The following is a 22,545-nucleotide window of genomic DNA, read 5'->3' as shown; positions in this document are numbered from 1 at the left end:
ACGCTAATCAAAATGCCTTTCATGCAATTTCTCGGCATCGTTTTTCACTGTGAAGCCACAGCTTGGCAGTGGGCGCACGGGGAGCTGGCTTTACTTCTCAGGACTTTCCACAGTTGTATTAACAAACAAACGCATTTTTCCACTGGCAGTCCACTTGGCACCGCGACCGCACGTTCCCTCCCCTGGGGTTTGTTCAGCAACTGAGCTGCTGACATATCTATAATCAGCAGATCACCTCATCAGGGGCAGCATGTGCCTAAGCTGACAGCGAGAGGAAACTTCTCACAGTCCAGAGTTAGCTGCCACCTGGTTTCATGCTAGACCGGTCTGGTTTCACTTTAAGTGCAGGCTGCCCTCCGTCACTCTGGACTCAGGCTGCAGTCCACGGGCGATAGAGGGCAGCCTGCACGCCACCGTGATACGCTTTCATCACCGTTAGCTGCTGCATATTACATTTTCTGCAGGGGACACAATTCTAAAAATAAGAGAAGAATCTGCCTGAAATCATAGCTACGCTATAATGCAGGTCGCAGCTGTGAGAGCTCGCCGAATAGCGGCGACGGCAGTTTCTGTCCGAGAGAGCAGGTACGCGACCTCGGCTGCACCAGACGTACCCGAACTCGCCGAGCTGGGCAGAGGATGTTGGGCTCGTTCTGCTTCACGTCTGAGGTGAAGAGGCAGTAACGAAACAGAGCAGCGTGCATGTCCCAATTTAGAAGTCGCCTGATCTTTCTCGGGCCCTCAGTTTGAGAACGACTGATTTAGGGTGACAGTTAATCACAGAGCGCACTTTTTCACACTTATTAAAACAGTCTGTGCTGATTTAAAGCTGTCAGAGTTTACTGTGATTCAGCACAGGTCATATGTTGTCCTTCATAACTTATATATTGAGTTATACATTTGGTGTTTAGCTAAAGAAAAATCAGGTTTTTTGTATTGAGGCAGGATTGTGGTGTGTTTGGCGTTGATCCAGGATCAGCACTGACCAGTCATGTTGCTGTGGTGTCGTAGGTCTGCGCTGTATCAAGTTAGGTTTGTTGTTAGCCAAACTTGGCTCACTCATCACAGCATTAGCTATTAGCTGGGCTCATGCTAACTGAATAGTCACACGTCATTGGTTGGTTGCGACGGACCTCTGAAGCTGTTCCTAGATAATCCTCTGCTTCTTCCTGATGCTCCCAAACTATCATTAAAGCAACAGAAACCACCGACTAAACTGCAGTTTATTCACTTTGATAAGCCTCATAACTGTTCAAGCAACAAGAGGACAAACTTTTCTGATTCACCATTTAATCTCCTTTTAAAGGCTCTAACGCTCCAACTTCACTTAAAATCCAAGCTTCTCTCTGCTCCTTCTGTTTGTTTGACCCCCCCCCAATATACCTCCCTCCTCCTCTTCATTCCTGCTGCCAAATTAAGTGTCAAACAGACAAGGCAGGCGGGTGGATGGCCCACATGTCTCCTATAGAGGTCTGCAGTGTGGTACAGAACATTTCAGCCAGCGCTCTGTTATCCCCCTACCCCCCGTTTATTAGCGGCTGATTGGGTTGTTATTGTAATTATGAGATGCTGTACGTGTAGTGAGGGCACTGGGCTGTTCCCTGGTGGGTGGTCCTCTGTGTCGGTGTGGGCTGTAGAGGGATCACGGTCATTGTCCCACCTGCATTCGTTTTATTGGGTTTTATTTGTTGTGTTCTTTAACACCAGAAGCGTCCAAATGTTAAATGAAAATGTGGATTTATTGAACCTGTTGAATCCTTTTATTTATACTTTAAATAGAAATAAATATTTAAATATTTTAAAACCTTTGTGATGTTTTTATGTGTTGTAGATGAACTTGGGTAGGGCTCTCGTGCGCGCGCGTGTGTGTGCGTGTTAGGGCTGCGTCGACTATCAAAATCGTCGACGACTGATTTAATAGTCGACGCGTCGTTTGAAGCTTTGTAAGATCACAAAAGACGCAGGAATAAGTAGCAGGATTTAAGAGTGTAATAACGGACTGAAACAGAAGATGGCAGCACTGCATGTACAAGGATGCCAGCTGCCGTTAAACCCCGAAGAAGAAGAAGCTGTGTCCCAGAATTCATAGCGCAGCCCAGCTCAGTTTCCAACAATGGCGGCAGCTAGTTAGTTTTAATATTACTTATTATTCTTTCTGGGTCACAAAATAAACGTTTAACATATTTTCAGGCGAGAATGTAGCTGTGTAAACCTCAAATATCTGCTCAGTTTATCAGGACACCGCATATTTTCAAAAGCGCTCCGACGTTTTCTGAGACGTCTGTTACCCACTAGCTCGATAGCGAGCCGGGGGCTAGGCTAACTAGAGCCGTGAGAACACCGGACTCCGGCAAATCTTTTTCAAACCCACCGCCGTCTTTCGCTACTCAGGTTAAACATGATATATGAGTCACTTAGATAACTTAAAATGTTATTGTTTGGCTTTTTTTTAGTATTTTATTTGTTGCTGAGTAAATCGGTTTGGCTGAGATCAAAGTTATAGTTTTTACACAGCTGAATAAACTTCAAGCAGACAGCTGATTATCAGAAGTGTGAGATGCTTGAGAATTTACTCCGGTGTCCTGTTATATTTTAGATAGCAAGGAGTTTATTAAACTTCACCGAAACAATCTGCAAGTTTCATTAAAATTTAATAAACTATCATCTTGTCTTTATTTTTAGTTAGCACCGTAAACACTTAAAGCTGTAAGCTAATGATAGTTATATAAGAGCAGATGCTGCTGGTGCAATAAGCTGTAGCTGTACGTCCAATGGATGCATGATCTGAATAGTCGACTAATCGCAAAAATAGTCGACTATCAAAATAATGGTTTGTGGCAGCCCTAGTGTGTGCATGTGCGTGTGCACATAGCGGCTCTTCATTCATGCATGTGATCACCAACCGACCTGTGGGTCCCTTACGTCACTCTGCGTTCCTGTCTGGGCTCAGGTTACACTTTCAGCCCCCCCCCCGTTCCCTCCCACCGTTTTTCTGCCCCCCCCCCCCCCCCCCCCCCTTTCACCCCTTGTTTTTTTTCCATGCGACCCTCTTTTCTTCTAGCCACGCCCCTCCTCTCCCTGCTGGCTCACTCCTGGATCTCCTTGCTACCAAACCTGGGAGGAGAAGACTGCAGACACAGGGGCTCTAACAACCAGCCCCAGACTGCTGTTCCTCTCTTTTGTCCCCCCCCCAGCATTCACTCCTGTCAGTTGAAAGCAAGACTCCATTTTGCAGTAGAGGCTCTGTGCACGTCCATGTGCTGCTTGCCCTCGTGGCCCTCTAACATTTCTTTGTGTCAGTGAAGCTTGCCGTCATCATGCCGGGCGACCAGAAAGGCCTCACTGCCTCTCACGTATTTCTTACCTGTGCTGTTTATAAAGAGAGCCCTCCATGTGTAAGGGGCTCGAGTCCTCTTGGTGTGACTTGAAGATAACTTTGGGCAGCGGTGAGTTGCACCCTGGCCCCTGTGCAGTTGTGTAACAGTTTGTTATGTTGTTGTGTTTCACAATAGGTATCCGGTTAGTGCTGCAGGCTGACAGCGAGCGGGTGACCTGTGTTCGATGTGTCCGTGAGATAAGGCAGGAGGGGCAGAGAGAGGTGTAAGGTTGCTGTTATCACTGCGACTTACAGCAACCGCCGCACGGCCGAGGAAGTAGCCTGTCTTGGTGTTTTGCGATGCAGGTTGCGCCGAGGCGTGGTCAAGGCACACCGGTTCGCTGATTGAGTTACTGTTGTTGTTTCAAACTCGAGTGTTATCTGATGAGTTGCTTAACAGTTAAATTGGATTTATTGACTACTTTTATGAGTTGTTTTTGGCTGCCGGCTGCCGGCTCGCCGCAGGGGGAAGTACAAAGTTGAGCTGGTGGAGGCTGCGTCCACACAAATGTGGGTACATGCAGCTGCAGTTTGTGTTGTTCTCTGAGCTTGTTGTGCGTCTTCTCACTGGAAGCAATCTCAGCACTGAGCTAAAGACAGTGAAGGATGTGATTCATAGGTGAAGCACAAATGTGCGTACTGGCCAGTGGATACGTGGAGATGAATTATTTAATGTTACAGATTCTATTTTGCTTTTACTTGTTTCTTTTAAAGCTCGACACGTGTTCTTTCTCTGCTGCTGCACTGACGTTTGTCTTACTCGAGTCTTGCCTGGAAGAAAGGATATTTTTCTGCACTTCTCTGAAGGAGTTACTGCAAACAAGCGTAACGCCACTGCAGATATGGCATCAGATATTTTTACTCTTCAGTCTTTATGTTTTCGGAGGAAGGGAAGTGTGTTCCTGTGATTACAAGTACAAGTTTAACTCGACCTGCAGCGTGAATCTGTAGTAAACGTGGTTCAGTAGTTTACTGGTTTTATAGGCGGCTCTGTGTTATAAGCAGCCACTTTGTTGATGTGTGATTCTGGTCGTAGGTTGAACCTGAATTGTTGACATGTTTTTCATGCTAACCATTAACCAAATGGTGAGTTAATGGTTAGCTCTCACCTGGGGAAATGGCGTGCTCAGGTGAGAAGTCGGTTTCCAATCAATGTACTGCAATAAATCTTCCCTATTTTGGGATTCAGGGTTCAGTGTTATTGACGTCTTTTTTTTAAATGGTGTGTGCATGTGCGTGCGTTGCGAGGAGGGTTCATGCATTTAGCTGCACGGAGCTCTGAGCCTGACGAGCGACTGAGAGCAGCGTGGTGCGCACAAGCTCGAGCCTGGCTGTGGGACTCACGTTCTCCTAAAGGAAAAGTCTAACCGAAACATTAACAGAGTGAATAATTAGCATGAATTATTACGAGCTTCCTTCATTCTGAGTACAGGGAAGAGTTTTTTGTGCTTTCTTTTTTTCTGTCACTAAAGTGTTTAAAGGATTTTTCATCGTCTGTCAGACGGCTGCCTTTGAATCAGCCGGTGCTGTTTATGTCCACCACCATCTGTTTTTAGGCCGTGATGGCTGCTGTTATGGCTGATACAGTCCATGCATAGTTAAATCGAGGGAGCAAATTAGGATTTTATGTCTCACAACTACTGAGTTTAATGGGCGTGCTCGTGAAATGTAAATGGGTGTGGCAACAGGGCAGAATCTGCGGTCAGCCGCCGTCCTCTGTGTCACCGTGTGACCCAGTAAATCACATCTCTTCCACTTTATACAGCAAGTCTGTTCATGTGAACTAAACACCTGCTCTGGTGGAGAAACATCCACGCTCTGTGCTTATTCCTGGCATTTGTGCTGCAGGCAGTTCAAAGAAACAGGACGTTTAAGGAGAACTGGCTGTGTTTATGAGGCTGGGGTGTAAATATGATGCTATATGGATGGCAAAGCTTTCTTTCCAGTAAATGTGTGCGAGCTGGTTTCTGTCGTGTGACAGCTGTTGGTTTGGATCCGCAGGTTTGCAAATGGCAGTGTTGTTGTTTTTGTGGCCGCTTTGCCGACCTGGAGTTCGAAACCTGCTTTGTCACGTCAACAACAGAAATACTGTTTTCATCGTTACACCTGTCTTGCACAATCAGAACGACGAAGTGTTTCTTCCTCCTGTAATTTGCCTTTAATGTGTTATTATGTGGAGCGAGAAACTCTCTGCACATCTCTCCCAAAGTTACTGTGTGCTGATGAATTCTCTACTCCTCTGATGCGTGCGCGGATGCGTTTGTCTAAACGTAAGCTTGTGTCTGCACCAGCTGAAGAGTGGATCGTTTCTGTTAACCTCGTGGCTGCTGCGCTCGATCAAACGCTGCTGTACAATAATACTGCTATAGCCGATGAGAGTGTGTGTGTGTGTGTGTGTGTGTGTGTCAGAGAGAGAAAGGCAATTGCGGAGAGTCTGGTTTTCGGACTTGAGCGGCCGCTTCGTGAATGTCTTTCTTCACCTTGATGCAGGTCGGCGCTGGTTTTGTGGCTGAAACTGGGAGAAAGAAGTTTGTACTGATGTTCACATCCAGTTGTTGTAATGCAGCTGCAAACTGAGGCCCTTTTGTCTGTTCAGCCTGCCACAGTCGGGCTAATTGATGTGAATTAAAGCCAAAGCAACATTTTCCAAATGAACAGCTCTCTGAAGGATGCAGATGTCCTGCGGACAGGTTTTCATCGTCGCCGTGACGACGGGGATGAATGTTATAGGCAAATATTGTGCTGCATTCACCTGACCTGTGCAGCACCCTCGCTTCAGTCACAAACACAGCATTTCCGGTATAAAGTCACAAATGAGCCGCTGCGTGCTGCAATGTGTGAGAAACGACATCCATGGAAAATTTTCAGTCATCTGTGAAAACTGATTGTTCTGTATCAGAAGTACATTTGAACATTTCTGATTAAAAGAAGATTAATCAAGAAGTAATGAGCTTATATTAATTGAAACGTGCTTGTTTCTTATGCGCTTCCCTCTGTCTGTCCTTTCAGTCTGCTCGAGCAAGGACATCCGGAATAACGTGACCAACCTCCAGTCATTGGAGAACTGCACCATCATCGAGGGCCACCTAAAAATCCTGCTCATGTTTAAGACCAGGACGGAGGACTTCCGCGGCCTGAGCTACCCGAAACTGCGAGTGGTGACGGACTACGTGCTGCTGTTCAGGGTCTACGGCCTCGAGACGCTCAGCGATCTGTTCCCCAACCTGACGGTGATCCGCGGCAACAACCTCTTCTTCAACTACGCTTTCGTGCTTTACGAGATGCTGCAGATGAAGGAGATGGGCCTGTACAGCCTCATGAACATCACCCGGGGCGCCGTGAGGATCGAGAAGAATCCGGACCTGTGTTACCTGGCCACTCTGGACTGGTCCAAGATCCTGGACTCGGTGGAGGACAACTTCATCGTGGCCAATAAGAATGAGAGAGAGTGTGGAGACGTGTGTCCAGGCATAGCCCAAGGTCAGACCATCTGCCCTCAGAGCACCATCAACGGACACTTCAGGGGACGATGCTGGTCACAGACTCACTGCCAGAGAAGTAAGTGTTTGTGATCAGTCTTTAAACGTGCGCACACGATGATTCCTGCGTTCTTAGTGTGAGCAGCCAGGGGTCGTGGCCACGCCCTCTGATCAGCATTCGATGTGTGCAAGTGATCCGTAATTACAGGATCGGGATCTGCTCCGTGTGCGGAGGGACTCGAGTGAGATGCTGAGTCAGAAAACAGGAAACTCTAAAGCAGGCATTATGGGATGTAATGCCCTTTTAGAGCTGAGGTGAACGTTTGTTATAAAATTGTTTTGTTTTAATGTTTAGTAAAAAAGTAACAAAACCAAAAAAACATCTGTGGGTTTGCTCAGCGCTGCAGCCGCTCGCTCGTTCCTGCCATAAACACAGAGATCGTCCTCTATTGTAAGACTCGCTGAGAGGATGCTTATTATTTTGAAGGCGATTATAGCCTGTGTTGGTTTTTATTTTTTTAAACATTTTTCTTTTCTGTCTTGTGTCTGACGGACAGGCTAGCCTTCAAAGCGTGCCAGCCTCGGCCGTGTTTATACTCCAACATCGACCGCTGCAGCTGGCCTGTAGTCCCGCCTCCTCGATTGTCTGCCAGGTCTTACTGTCAGGAAAATAAGACAGGAAGTGCCTTTCTCCACGTCTCAGTCTTCCTCTCAAACATGATAGTTTGACTTGAGCAGATCGTTCACGACGCTGGATGTTTAAAAGGAATGGGACGTGGCTGCTATCAGTTTTATTTAAACTCACAGTGCAGCTTTTTACTGTGGCAAAGGTTTGAGATGATGATGTTGGCCTGTGCGCAAGTAATCCCAGAGCTGCCCTAACGGTGCTTTCCTGAATAAGCTGGAAGTCATAAATTCCGAGTTTCCAGTCAGAAATTTTGTGGAACGCCACTCTCAGCAGACCAGCGTCGTTCCAATCCAAGATGGCGGCGCTGAATCTAAACGAAATGAAAACTGTAAACTCTCTGACTCATTAAAGATGTCACGTGCACAGCAGCGAGCAGGTTTGGTCCATGAATGTGTTTTGTTGTTAGTGATGCCCGAATGGCTCCACCTCGCCAAGCGCCAAAAGGAATTCTGTTTCCTGGATTTTTTTGGGAGACGCTAACGTGACATCACTCCCGAACTCTGACATCCGAGTTTGGAGGTACATAAGTGCTGACACACAGATTTTTAAACAGCCTACCTGCTGTTCAAAAAGACGAAGGGCTGTCTCTAAAGGAGGAGGAGGAGGTACTCAAAATGTTGACCTGAGGGTCCAGGATGAAATAAATAAGGACTTTGTTTTTTTTTATGCACTGTGAGTCATGTGATCAGTCCAGTAGAATCCATATTTACTGCACAGCTGATTAGGTTTACCCTGTATACTCTAAATAAAAGTCAAACAGCTGTGTCCATTTAAAAACAGCACAGACAAAAAGCCCACTGACACGGACGTGAGCACATCTGTTGCGTCAGGGCGCAGGTCTGACGCTGCGCTCTGCCTAATGTGACCGACACCAGTTTAGTGAAGAGCTGGGTGTCAAAGCCGGAGCCATTTCTAGAATATGATGCAGTGCTGCCTGCAGCAGCGTGTGTGTCACACACAGGGCTGATACCTGAACGCTGATGTATGGCTGATATGCTGCTCTGCTCTAAACGAGAGCTACATCGCCACAGGCGTGTTTTCAGCCTACAGGAGCTGCAAACACGTGCTCGTCTGTTCTCTTAAATATTACAAGCCGACGTGCATCTGCAGCCGTAACGATAACAGCAGCGCAGTATCAGCAGTGCGTTTTGTATCCGTTCGATACTGATGCAGATGTGGCTGCAGATCCGCAGCGTGACGGAGAAACTAATGAGGGCTTCTGTGAATGAACGCTGGCAGTTTACGAACTTGGACATGTGCGAGCGTAGACACATGCACGGGTGCGGAGCAGAGGAACATTAGACGGGGCATTAAAGTTTATGTGTGAGTGGAAACTGTGGGGTTGTTTTTGTTGTGTTTTTATAGGGTTGCAGTGGCCTTAGGTAAGAGCCAGAGAGAGCCTGCATTCCTCTGATCTTACACTGCTGTGTGTGTGTGTGCGCCCCTAAATGACCTGTTCAAGCCGCATGTATGACCTCTGAGGTTCGTAGCCCAGTGCTGTTTGTGTGTTTCTGGTGTGCGTGTTTAGTTTGTTTGTTCGTATGTGCAGCTTCAGACGTGCAGCTCTGCTACAGTAGTTTCTCAGTCGGTTGCTTTCTGCACGAACAGTCTGTGTTTCCAGCTGATGCTCTGGAGTCCTGCAGCGATTGGCAGGTTTTCTGCACCTAGTTTCTACCTGCAGCTCCGTGCAGAACCCTGCGCTATAAAACATAAAGTCAGAGTAACCGTGTCTCTGCTGAGGGTTTTTAAGTAAAGACAAAAAAATCTCTGACAGTGCTCAAGTATGGGATTGGCAGGAAGACGAATGCAGCTCACAAACACACCTCCTGAAAGGAAACGGAAAGGGTGTCGGATCAGTGGTGTGTAGGCATGATGATAATCTGTGCACCCACATGTTTCACCCAAGATAAGTAAAGTGACGACGTACACGGACCTGCTTTGATTTGGAACTTTTTCATCTGAGCTTTGTTGATTTATTGAAACGTGCAAACTGTGTGAAAATGCAGTATTTTTTACACCACTTGAACTTTATTAGACAAGCCTGTCGAATCCTGTTAGTAAAGATTTTTATTTTTAAACCTGCCATTTTTGCTTTCGTGCTCCAGTTTCCTCAGATTTTTTTTAAGGACACTTAAATGCTAAGATGTGCCCTACCTCAGATTCAGAATCGCACACGGTTGTTCTGTAGTTTCATTTTTGTGACAATATCATTTTAAAAAACGGTTCTTTGCTAAGTTTTCTGTTATGCGTGGACATGACACCGTTTCATGCCTCGAGTCGGGCGCCTTTCTGTGGTTAAACGATTCTGTGGAAAATAGTCAGGACTGGACTGAAAATGGGTAGAAAAGCTGAAAATGTCCAAAAGAAAATGTTGAAGGAGCTCCACGAGGCCCGGAGAACTACTCCTCAAGACCACCTTTAAAAAAAGAAATGACACGAAAGGGGCGACTCAAGACTTTTGCACAGAAGTGTAGAATAAATATCACTCGAAAGTGGTTTAAATTCCCCCAGAAAAGTCAGAAGAAAGCTGTTTGACTGAGAGGAGACACAGATATTCACAGGTGTCTGAGCTGAGTAAGGAAAAGGAGGTAAAGCGAGCGGAAACAAAGGAACAGTCAGCGACGAGCGAACGAGGGAACAGGAGCAAACAGTCGATCTCCTGTTTAGATAAGCTCTATCTGCTGCCGAGGCCTGGCACGCTGCGTTCAACCACACCAGCCTGCGCTCTGCTTGCACAACTCGCACACACAAAAACATCCACACAACCAGGAGGATGGAAAGCTTTTTGGGTCAAAGTTCACTCTGCCCACGCTTTGTTGTTTGCTGCCATTGTTTTCAGATACACGCAGCTAGTCACGGCTTCATCTCGTAGCGACAAACGGATTACCCGTGCCCCTTCGAGGCCACCGCAGGTTAAACCCGTAACGGTGTTTCTAAATGGATCCGACTGCGTCATCTGAAATGACCTTGTGGTCCTCCTGACCAGAGTCGAATTCAGGTTGGACATCGCCCAGCAGCGGTGCTTTCAACTTTGTGACACAGGCGTCTAAAAACCAGTAAAAAGCTGTGAGAGAAGCAGCTGCAGCACTGTGCACGCAGGTGTTTTCACTGGTAGTAAAACAGTGTAGAGGGGATTTTAGCGTGTCGCTGTAGGCATGTGTAAGCTGTACGCTTTGTTCTTTGCAAAAGGGGGAAAAAGCCAGTGTGAGGTTTCAGAGTTAACCAAGTTGGTGTCATTTTTCTGTTTGTGTGTGTTTATTGCCAGAGTGGTGTCCTGGCAACAGTGCACCAGGTATTTTTGTACTTAGAGACTTCAGAAGTTACTTTGCACATACAGATGAGAATGAGTACGAATGTTTGCTCATGTGTCACAGTGTTTCTTTTTAAAAAATGAGTGTTATATTGGATTCATGTGAAGTGTTTTGTGCACTGAGCATATGAGTGTCTGTGATGCTGTCTCAGCTGCAGCTCGTGGGCCTTTTCCTCTGATATTTCCATCAGTTTTACTTCTCATGCGATCAAATGAAGCCGGAGCGTCGGTCGGGACACGGTCCAGATCGGGGGGGCAAAATAAACAGAGCAAAGCAAACATGGCGGGGCCTTTCAAGTGTGGCTCCCAGGTACACGCACAAACACACACTCGAAAGCCACAAACACACTTTTGCCAAAGAGGTGAGCGGCCCAGTTACAGGCGGCTACAGAGAGACAGAAATGACGGTATTAAGGATGGAGGTGCTCAACCGAGCGCCGCTCGCCGGCCTTTGTGAAAGCGTCTCTGCCTGACTCTCCTCTCTGTCTCTCGATCCTTCTCAGCTGTTTTCAGTTGTTTCTAATGAAAGGTAAACGAAGGAGTTTTCCTGCAGCGGCTGTTCGTAATTAGCTATTAAAGTCAGTGACACGGAGACGACGTGGATACGAACACAAAGGGACCGAGTGTCAGTTCTGTTAAAAGCTTTAAGGGAACAAGGTGTGTGTGTTTTTTATCTATGTTTCAATGGTTTGTGTTGACACATGTAGAGTGTCAGTGGTGCATATCATTTCAGGTCATTATGGAGCTGTGCAGCAGAAAGCTGCTGCCCTGCTGGAGTATCAGTTTATAACCTTCCCGTGTGGATTCAATGCAAACTGTTACAACTCTTACGTGCGTTCAGATGCTTCGTTAAATCGGACGCGTCGCCGATCTGCGAAGCGACAACCTTTGCACATTTACTGAGTCACTGCTCTCAACACACAAGCCTCCATCTGGAGGAGGAGGCGAGTTGTTTGTCTTATATGCCTGCTGCGTTCCAGTCACCTGTCGAGCACACACACACACACACACACACACACGTTTGCTTTCCCTCTGTCAACAACAGTTGGGACGAGTGTACCACGAGGAGGGAAAAGAACAAATGTGTGGAGTAAATACCCGAAGGCCGTGTTTGTGTTAAAACTGTTTGGGAGATGCAACCAAATAATCAGTCAGGAGTCCCCCGGGCGACGTGAACTGTGACCCAGATGTTTTCTCCTCCTCTCCCTCACTGGAATTAGCTCGGCTGCCTGGAAGTGGTTAAATAAATAACTTGTACACAGTAAGACGAAGCAGAAAGTGGAGGATTTGCCTGCGCTTGTAACATACGGTGGTATTTGCGTAATGCGCTGTTTTATGCATCTTGCCGAGCTCTAAATGGTTAATCTCAAACGCCGAGAGTTTCTGAAGGTTTCATTTATTTGCTTCACAGAAGATTACAGCCAAATGTCCAGTTTTCTAGACGCTCTCTTTAGTCCTGAGTCCCGACTCGCTGCGACTCCAATGATTAAACCGAAGATGGTGTTTTGTTCATCGCCAACGATAGGACACAAATAACAACCAGTTCTCGATTAAAGCACGACTGAGGCCGTCCTGATAGTGAAACAAATCGGAGCGCTTCGCACGTGTTCTCGTTTTTCTCTCGTTTGTTGCCATAGAAACGGGAACGCTTCTCTCCGACGCTCTCTGTTTGCGATAGTTAAAGCTTCCCCGTCGTGGCTTGCATTACATCAGTACACGCACTCACTCGCTGTAGTGATGGATTACCATTAATATCTTATAAGGGACAAAGAGTGCAAGAGGCAACACTAAGAGAGGAGGAAGAGGGAAGCACAGAGACAGACAGATGGGAGAGGTAGCAGTCGAGCTCCTGCTTTCCTCCCCGGCAGCTTGCATCCTTGTTAACAAATCCAAATTAACTTTGATAAGCTGGCATCAGTTCTGTATGTGCATGTGCAAGTGTGTGCGTGTGTGTGTGTGTGTGCACACTTCCCTCAGCCTCCATTTGTGCGTTCATGAGTACAGAGTAGTGCTAGCTGAGCACCCTGGGGGATCAGGAAAACTCCTCCCTCTCCTCTCTCTGCTTGCTCATCAATGGACTTGGACTTCCACATCCTGCTACACACACACACACACACACACACACACACACACACACACACACACACACACACACACACACTGTGTACTGGTACAATTCCCATAGACACATGCACAAAAAATACGTGGCTGCAGACTAAGCACACTGACACCGCTGCCCACGTCATGAGCCTGGCTGCTAGCAGAAATGGTAGTAGCTCATATAGTGAGGAGAGGGCGGGGCTTCTGAGGATACGAGCCTTCATGGCTACTGCTTTCTTGTTTTGTTTTTAAACTCACGTTTATCATTTGTTAAATCAGTGCAGCTGGAGACCAAGAAGGAACTTGACGTCATCTTTAAGGACAACAGTGGTTTATCCGCTTAATGTGTCACTCGAATGTGTTTCCCTGTGTAGGAAAGCCTGCTGGCAAGCAAACAGTTGTTGCAGCCTGCGCGTCTGAAGGGACTTCCTCATTACTTCCTGCCTTTGTCCTGAAGTACTTCCTACTGCTGTACAGCTCCGGGGAAAAGCTGGAGAATTGAAGGAAGGGTTATGTACTTGTGAGGGTGGTGGATGGAAAGGGAAGATCAGTCAAATGATCATAGCCCTGCAGAGAAATGCTGCATTTGCTGTGTTTTGGCCGATCAGGTGACAGCTGCTTCTAGCTCTGACATCAGAAACACATTTGTTAGTGAGTATTTTCTATTCTACGGTGGTCCTGAGGGGTCAAACGGCGAAAAAGGCTGCAAAAGCAAGCAGATGATGAATATATCACAAATACATAAGTAGGAAAAAAAACGCATCGAAAGCGTTTTTGGGGAGATGCTAACATGCTAACAGTAAACGTGTGTCTGCAGTATTTCATAAATCATCATTGAGACTTGTACCGATGAACCTTCAGCCTCTTCAGTGTGTTTTGGTCTTTGGGTTTATGTCATCTGGTCCGTCACGTTAATGTGCCCCCAGAAACACCGTTGTGTTTTGTCTGCTTTTTGCAGCACTTTTCTCTGCTTGCAGTTTGACCTTTCAGGGCCACCATCCATCCCCTCGCTCTGAGTTTTCACATCACTGCTAAATGTTCTGCCTTTAAACCCCAAACAGGTTCGCAGAGCTGGTCCAGAAAATGAGGCCACCCTCCTGACATCCTCACACACCATGTCTTCGTTCCAAATATCTAAAACTCACGTTGGCCGTCATAAATAGAACCGTATAAATACTGGCAGCAGTAAAACTCGCCGTGTTCAACAGTAGCCCGCCGTCATAGAGTTGTCCCAACGTGCTGACAGGTGACAAATATAACCGCAGTACATTGTAACAATTAACATGGCGCTGACATTTCCTTCTGCTCAGTGGAGGCTGCTTTGACCTTTAACCTTAAATGTATTGGTACTAAATGATTGCTGAAACCAACTTTGTTCTGTTTTCATGCATTAGCGGTTTGCTTTTGATGCAACTTTGGAAAATTCTGATTGCAACGACCATGAGAGACGACTTTATTCATATTTATGTCTGAAGGACTTTTGTCCTTCTTTTACATTTTCCAGTCACGACGCAGCAGACATGTCAGGCTCATCTTTGGGTTTTGGACAGAAATGTACATTTGCTCAGTGTCAGTGAAACAGAGCTGAGGACAGAAACCAGGGTGACAGCAGTAAAGCACATGACAGGCTGCCCTGGTTGAAAAGAAATACATTTAGCGTTACTGCACCGACAAGACAAACGTGGTCATTTTGTTCTGCACTGCTTGGATACAAATACATGCAGAATTGCAGTTTTAATTCTCGTATTTCCAAACAGACGTGCAACATTAAATCTGAAGTATTTTTATATAATCGGGTCCTGATAACAGTCAGTTCCTCCCTACGCCATCGACGGCTTTCGAAGAAGTCCCGGGTTCCTCAGCCGCAGCAGATGCAGCACCTACCTGTACATTCATTAACTCGCTGTAAAAACAAACACTGCTGGCTTCAGTGGAGCATAGATCCTCTGTGTTCATGCATACGTGATCTGAGAAAGTCCTGCTAGGGGCTATTAGTGCGTGCTGCGTTTGCGGTACGTGATGGTTATGCTCTGTTAAGTACTTGGAATTTCATGTCTTGCTTTGAGGTGGTAGAGTGGCTCGACTGAAGGGGTCGGGTGAAATGTTTGGACATTCAAAATTCCCGAGTTTTTTTTTCTTTCTTTTATCACCTCCTTGGGAAAGTACCGTTTCCCACAGTTTGAGAACTCTGTTTGATAATAAATGCATGCGCCTTGATTCGCTGTAGCAAAAAAAAGAAACCTCAAAAGTCAGTGCTGGAAATGAAACTTTGTTTCTCCTAAGCTGAACTCGTTTGTCCTCATGTGACCTCGCCATCCTTGAAGTTCCTTCCAAACCCAACTCTTTCCACTTTGCTCTGTCCAGACTCGGATCAGTCACTTCTCATGTCCTTGGCCTTAAAGAAATGCCTCTTTCCTTTAAACTGTTTAACAGGTTTCTGTTAGGGCAGAAAAACCCAGAGTGTCCTTCAGAGTCCTGCCGTACCCAGGATGTGTTAAGTGTCTGTGAAGGGAGCATTGACGGTCAGCCTATTAAAGACCCCGGTCACTCAGGCTTGGAGACTATCAGCAGATAATTGGCAACAACTGGTCACAAATTAAAAATTTGTATTCCGCGACCGACAAGTGGCGAGTGGTTCCTAGAAGTGGCTGGCTGTTGCTAGGCGAAATAGGTTGCAAAGTGCGCCAAAAGCCTCTGATTGGTTGGTAGCAGATTGCTCTGTTCACCCACATTTTGCTTGTGGTTAGTGTTTGCACAGAAATCGACGTCTTCCACGCAAAGTGGAAACTTGAAGTGTGGTCAAACTGGTGCCTCCTCGCTGCACCCAACACGTTTCAAACGGGACAACTTTTATTTTGAAGGAGAACGTTTTCTGTTTCCTGTTCGTGTCATACTTTTCACGCTCGCTACAGCTAGTTGGCAAGTGTTTGCAGACACACCTTCTGTGCTACAGATTTCAACTGCAGGTGAGCAGCAACCTGCTAGCAACCAAAGCAAGCTGAAAGTGGTTTCCACCGTAAACCTCTTTGTGACCAGTTTCATCTGGTGACTGTCAGAAACCATCCGCCAGCTTTTCGTCAACTGTTTCCATAGTGACCCGGAGTTGCCGGAGGGTCACTGACCGGTCTCCCGGCCTGGGTGATTAGCAGTCAATCTGTCAGCAGCGTCCAGCAATGGTTTGCCAACCAGTCAAAGAAAACGCATTTTTCCCTGTCGACCGGTCGTTAGGCCTCTGTGTCTGAGGTCAAAGCTGACACTTCTGTAACTTCAGATGAGTTAGTAACTGCAGAGGAGGATCACTGGGAGACTTTGGGACCACCGAGGTTGGGGGTGAGCGTATATAGAGGCAACAACACGGACACATAAATGGGTTCATGAGCACACTGCAGTGTGACTCACAAAGACGGGAGGTGCCAGTGTGGAGCGGTGCACGCGTTCCCGGCCGCGGCGCTTAAATGCAGACACGCTGGAAAAAGTATTGTTGTTTTTTTGTCATCCTCCTCTTCACAACCACAGTGACTTCCTGCACTTTTCATATCTAAACTTAGTCATATTTTTCCAGGATGATTTATGAAGCAGTGTAAACTTCCTGATTTCACTGGCATCCTTATATTATTCAGATGAGCAGAGCTCCAGAGGAAGCTGTGCCATTAAAGGTTGTAGTAAAGTTTTCCATATTTAGAAACCCAGCAGCTCACCCAGTTTGCGGTGGCTTCATCACCCCTGCTCCGAGTACGTCGGCTGGCACGGGTCCAATGTGCAGACTTTCCTCTGGCCTGCACCTTCCACCACTTTTCTGTTGAGACTTGTAGCATCGGGAGCTCGTAGAGGCCGTCTGCCCGAGTCATCGCGTAACACGTCTGATAAGAAATGTTTACGCAGAAACAAAAGTGGGTGACACGCTTTAACGTTCACATGAATGCAACCTGTAAGATAAACTTCGGTGGCACCGGTGTTCGTGTCGTCACGCCGCGCTTTAGCGTTGGGCCTGCTTCCTTCAGACTTGTCAGTCCTGATGATGTCATACGGATCCAGTAGAATAAAAGTAGTCCTGTCCGTGAGGCCGCTTGGCGCCTTTTGTCATCTTTACTGCCAGCCTGATAGCTTGAACAGCAATATAAATTTGCTTTTCAAATATAACTACGCTTTGATAACCACGTGTCTTCTGTCGATAGCAGAGTGGTGACGGTAACAATGGCTGCTGCTGTCTCCCTGTTATCTCAGAAGTGCGAGCGGTTGCTGTCGTATGCATTGCACTTGACCGTCTCTCCTCGAGCTCTTGCTACACTCTGATGGCCCCTCTGCCCTCGAGACGAGTGAAAGCAGTGTCCAGATATCTGGTCTGTATAAGAGATAACAGCTGAGACGGAGCACTAAAGAGGACAAAAATCTGTTTTTGCTTCCTCTCCATTTCTCTTCACTGCTTCTGATGCTCCACCTTATGGCCAGGATCCTCCCTCTGCACCTCCTCCCTTTTCCCTTTCTTCTCCTTTCTGTCCCCCGTTCTTTTACTTTGTACTCTCCCTCCTCTCCCTCTCCCCTCCCTCTCTCCTTGCACGCTGTGGTATGCAGACATGCAGGAATTTCTGGGCCTCAAAATGATAGACCAAACTTGTCAGCCCTGGCTCCTGTTACTAAAGATGGCTGCTTGGCAATGTGTTTGCCGGCGATTGGTGCGCGTCTGAGTTACTCCCCATGTGATTGGCTGTAACGTGTTTGTCCACAGTTCGTGTGTTGTTGGCAGAAGCAGTTTGCGAGCGCTCGGTGACTGAAAGCCTTTTCTTCTGCTTTCTCTGCGGCTCGGTTGCGTGTGTGATTTAGGATCACATGTGCTGCTGTGTGTTCTTGCACAGAGCATCTCACCGCTGGGTTTAGGTGTAGTGCAAAGGTCGTGTCAGTTATGCCTATAATAACATGACCCCATTGAGTTACTGCACAAAGATGAGAAAAATACTGGATTTTAGAAAAGTACATTTTTAGTTTTTGTGCAGTTCTATCAGCAAACACAGCGACGCACACGCATCATTTAGTCATCACTTAATGACATTCTCAAGATACATTTAACAGTAGTCTAACAAAGTAAGAAAAGTTGTATTTATAAAGCACCTCAGAGCCACTGTGAGAGATAAAGTTGTGTTTTAGCAGCTTTTTAAGCCACAGATCTCTGAGTCGGTGGGAGGCAGATCAGAGTCCGCTGTGGCAAAATGCTGCGTCTCCAGTGGGTGTAAGCCTTGACCACCAGACCTCAGGGACCTGTGGGGATGATTGGACATGTAAAGCTCTAAAAGTCCAAACCAGCATCTTAAAGTGGGAGGCCAGTGTGAAGAGTTTGACCTGTCGTCATGTGTTGAGTTAAATCAACTAAAACAATGATACAAAATCTTGTTTCTTTTGTTTAGATGGCTGTGAAAAAACCTTGAGTCATGTTCAGGGATTTATTTAGATTAGATTAGATGAAACTTTATTAATCCCTCGGGTGGGTTCCTCCGGGAAATTCAGTTTCCAGTAGCAAAGCACCGAAAGAAGTTGCATGTTACAGATACATTAAGGGGAATGAGAGTAAGGATATAAGCATAAATACACCATATATACACATATACACATATATAGATACAGAATATACAATATGGATAAAATATGTCACACATTTATGATGAAATGTGTGACAGCAGCAGCTTGTATACACTACTACCACCTAACATTGTGTGTTTGAGATTTAAGCTTTCACATTGACTGACTACAACTGCATGTGAGGCCTTCAGGAACATCTGTAGATTTCAGCTGCACATCTGCATGACACCGTGTTTACACATGCTTTGAAATTTGGACACCCTGGAGAAAAGAGCGGCTGTCATGTCTTCTTATGTTGTAGTTTTGCTCTTATTGCCTCCAAAGTCAAACGTAAGCAAAAACCAGCTTTTCCACCATCTGTTGTGTTGCTGGATTAGTTATGTCAAAGCAGCAAAGCCACTTTTTAAACAGCCTCTGCACTTATATATACTGACGATGACATTGAGTAGTGCTCGTTGCTTGCTGCTTAATTTAGATTATGAACTAGTGAGCTAGTCTCTTACGATGAATGTGCGCGTATCACCCGCAGAGTGACGTCCGGCCCAGCTGATGTTTAGCGTGCTCTAGCCTCGTGAAGGCATTGTTGCGACTAAAAAAGGTTGTGCACTGTGGCGCTGCTCGCAGCCTGTCACTCATGCATGCTGCAGTGCGCCGCACACACCTGTGGTCTGCTGGTATTTTGGATGAAGAGCGATGCACCTGTGTTCCTGTGCGTGCACTGAGCCTGTATATCATCTGTCCTCGTGTGATTTGTGTCTTGACATGAACGGAGTGGAATGAGGATCTTTTTTTTCCCCGTGTGGAATTTGCCGTCATGTGCTGTCAGTTTCCCACTTTTAGTGTGTGATGTGTAGCAACATCTGACCTACAGACTCTGAGAACCAGGTGGAACCAGTATTTCCAGCGTGTGGACAACAAGCATGTGATCCTGTAAATCATATCAATCATGAGCGAGGAGCGGCGCACATTAGCGGACACATGACAACAACAACACCGTCCGTCAGCGGGCCACGAGCCAGCGAATCCAGTACACAAACCACCATTTTGGAGCTGCTGTTTCCTCAGTGTGGCTGCTTCTAAAATAAGAAACCCAGGAGGGGAAAAGCTCTCCAGTGAATCCTTCTGTAGTTTATACTGCTGCTGTTTTTACACGATACATGGTGCTGGGATTGCAAAATGAGTGTGAAGTTCAAGCTGTTCCTTTGACAAATGGCTTTGCTTGTTTCCCACATAAAATATAAGCCCCCAGGAGGAATGCTGGGTTAAGTCGCCTTTATCGCCAAACATCTCTCTTCCTGCTGCCTGCCTCGACCAATAACAGCAGAGCGAGGGGGGGCTGGTTCCACTGAGCTCATGGGGGACAAGGATGCAAGTTTGCGAGCTGAGTTTTAATGTCCATGTGCAAATATGCGAGCAAGGCCAGAGCTGCGTCCCATTGGCTGTTTTTGTGCCTCTTTTACTCCCAGGAGGCAAGAAAGGGAACACTGAGGTACTGGGCCGGGGCTAGAAAGAGGGCGATGGTCGGCATTACCACAAAGGAGGTGGAAGCGTTGGGACGGGTTCCTGTTTGTCGGTTAAAGCAGAAAATAATCTGTTGCACCTGCGACAAATATTTTACCTCATGAAACTTTGTACACTGGTTGTTTAATATTGAAGACGATGCTGCGTCAGTGGAGCAGCCTGCGACTGCATGGACGTCCACCAGCGTCCTTCTGAACATCGACGGTCCCTCTGATGCAGCTCGGAGTCTGTGCGCCTTCAAGGTCGCCTCTGCGGTTGCGACCCCTCTCGTTATTGGATAGCAGTGATGGATGTGGAGAACAGCTTGGATGACAAACTCAGCTCCTAGTTGTCTTCGACTGGACGTATGTCTGTAGGAGGCACTGTCTGGCGCTATACTGCACGTGCTGATTGAGACAGATGCTCTCGGCTCTTTGTCTCACGTATACCGCTGACGGAGATAAATGAGTCAGTAGCTACGACACATGGAGCGTCTCGCCAGTTCAAGATGATCGTATCTGCATGGTGGCTGTTTGTTTGATCTTTAGGAGAAATACTGAAATTGATCTTTATTGGAGTTGAAATAATTTTGACATTTTGCGTTTTTTTTTACAGGGTAAAGTTGATTTAATTTGACTGAATCTTATAATAACACTAATAATTATGTTTCCTATTTTCATTAAAGCCTTTATGGCTGAATTGTAAAGCAAACCAAACTGATGTTAGTTCAGCTACCAGCTGAACTGATTCATGTCAACATTAAGTTTCAGCTCATTGTAAATCTTTTTACTCTTGTTTTAGAGCCAGCTCCCATTTCTTAGTATTTTGCGTCAGAGGAGCCAGACTTTCACGAGGGTTTTATAAAGTTTTTCTTTGTACGTCGGCTGCTTTTCCATTCATGTTCAGTCTAGTCCTTGTACCTGACCGTTTTCATAGAAATGCTTATGCACTCGCTTATGAATCTCTCAAGCATAAAAAGACACCCAACCTAAGCAATGAACCAGTGTTGTGTCTGCACACAACCGATAATTTAGCAAAGAACCGGTTTTTAATTGTACGCAAATAATTTGTTCCATTTCTGCCAAAGACAACAGTTTAAAAGACATAAAGCAATGTTTTTGCACTAAGCATATCTCAGATTCAAGGAAGCAGCACAAATGAAGGGCAGAAGAGTATCTGAAGGTCACAGGAAAAACATCCAGCATCAGAAATGTGCTACGAGGAAGGGCGGCAACATTGTTAACGCAGTAAAACAGACAAACCTGGATCAAAAATAAGTAAATAAATCAGCCATGACCTCCACATTACTGAAGCAGTGTGAGATCATCTCGACAGAGACGAGAAGAAAAGGCGGCCAACATCCAACAAAGAGCTCTGAACGTCCTCTCACAGAAAGGCAAAGAGCGCTCGTCTCACAGAGTTCACGCTTATATCCTGTCTTTACATGCAGGTTTGAATAAGTGGCTGCACCTATCTTCTATTTTCCTAGTAAAATATAAAGAAATGAGCGCCGGCGTTCTGGTCTCACAGTTCTGTGTACGGCGAGGATGATACAGGACGGTCTCCTCTGTGTTACGTTTGGTCAGCCTGTCGACAGGTGAACTCGGCCGCGGCTGCTGATGTCATCGGTCAGCGGCACCTGTTTACGGTCTCCCCTCGACCGCTCAGACGCTCCCCTCTGTGCTGATTTAATTTAGTCCTCATTCTACTTTTTACTGTTTACCTCCGCCTGTCCAATGTTCTGCGGCGGAGAATCACATCTGTTGTACAGCGGCGTTGTGGTGTCGAAGCGAGTATCATATTTAGAAGCTGGCCGCAGAAGCTCGGGTTTTACTGCAGACTAAAAACTCATTGAACACTTTGTTCTTGCTTATTTTGTTACGCCGCGAGCAGCCAAGCGAGCTGCGTGCTTCGCGAAGCTCGTCGCTCACGTTTTTCCCATCGCTCCCCGGCGACGGGCGCTGGAGCGGTTTATATAAAAAGTGCACTTCCACAAACTTCTCCCCGCGCATCACATGCGAACGTTCTTCCTCCCGCTCACACACGGATCTGCACACCAGCAGCATTTCTTAGAATAACAGCGGTGCAGCAGCCAGCGGAGCTGCAGGGCGCCGGGCTCCTCTGTTTGCTCTCATCGTGTTTGTTTTGGCAGCAGCTCGAGAGAAAATTCTTGTCTTTCATTGTTTGCTACGTTTGTGTGTAAATCTGCTTCGTGGTTCAGTTACTCTAATGTGTGATGTTACGCTCACACCTCCACTTAGGAGCGCGATGTTGTTCACGCCGCTGGCCTTGGTGCGGTATATTCTGAGCCAGTTGGGGCTCGAGGATCGTTGGTTGGATGGAGTCTGGCTGAAGTACGTAAGCTGTCGTTTTCAGTCTGTCACAGGGAAAAGACAGAGCCGAGTTTAGGAGCTCAAGCGTGGACTCTGGTGCTTATTTCTTAGAAATGCTCTCGCTGTATGACTGCAACGTGCCGTGTTATAATAATAGGATCCTGTGAAGCACGTTCCTTACACTGAAT

General features: G+C 46.6%; 1 protein-coding gene across 1 annotated transcript in view; it reads left to right on the top strand.

The window, feature by feature from the left end:
• The window catches only part of insrb (insulin receptor b), a 73,754-nt gene that overhangs the window by 16,024 nt on the left and 35,185 nt on the right, over positions 1–22,545 (top strand). Inside the window, exon 2 of the mRNA XM_012924392.5 lies at positions 6,386–6,934. Within this exon, the coding sequence (XP_012779846.2) occupies positions 6,386–6,934 (549 nt within the window). The remainder of the gene's footprint in view (positions 1–6,385; positions 6,935–22,545) is intronic.

The sequence above is a fragment of the Maylandia zebra genome, linkage group LG23 (assembly GCF_041146795.1).
Source record: "Maylandia zebra isolate NMK-2024a linkage group LG23, Mzebra_GT3a, whole genome shotgun sequence".
NCBI classification, from domain to species: domain Eukaryota; kingdom Metazoa; phylum Chordata; class Actinopteri; order Cichliformes; family Cichlidae; genus Maylandia; species Maylandia zebra.
This window is presented reverse-complemented; position numbering and strand designations above follow the sequence as displayed.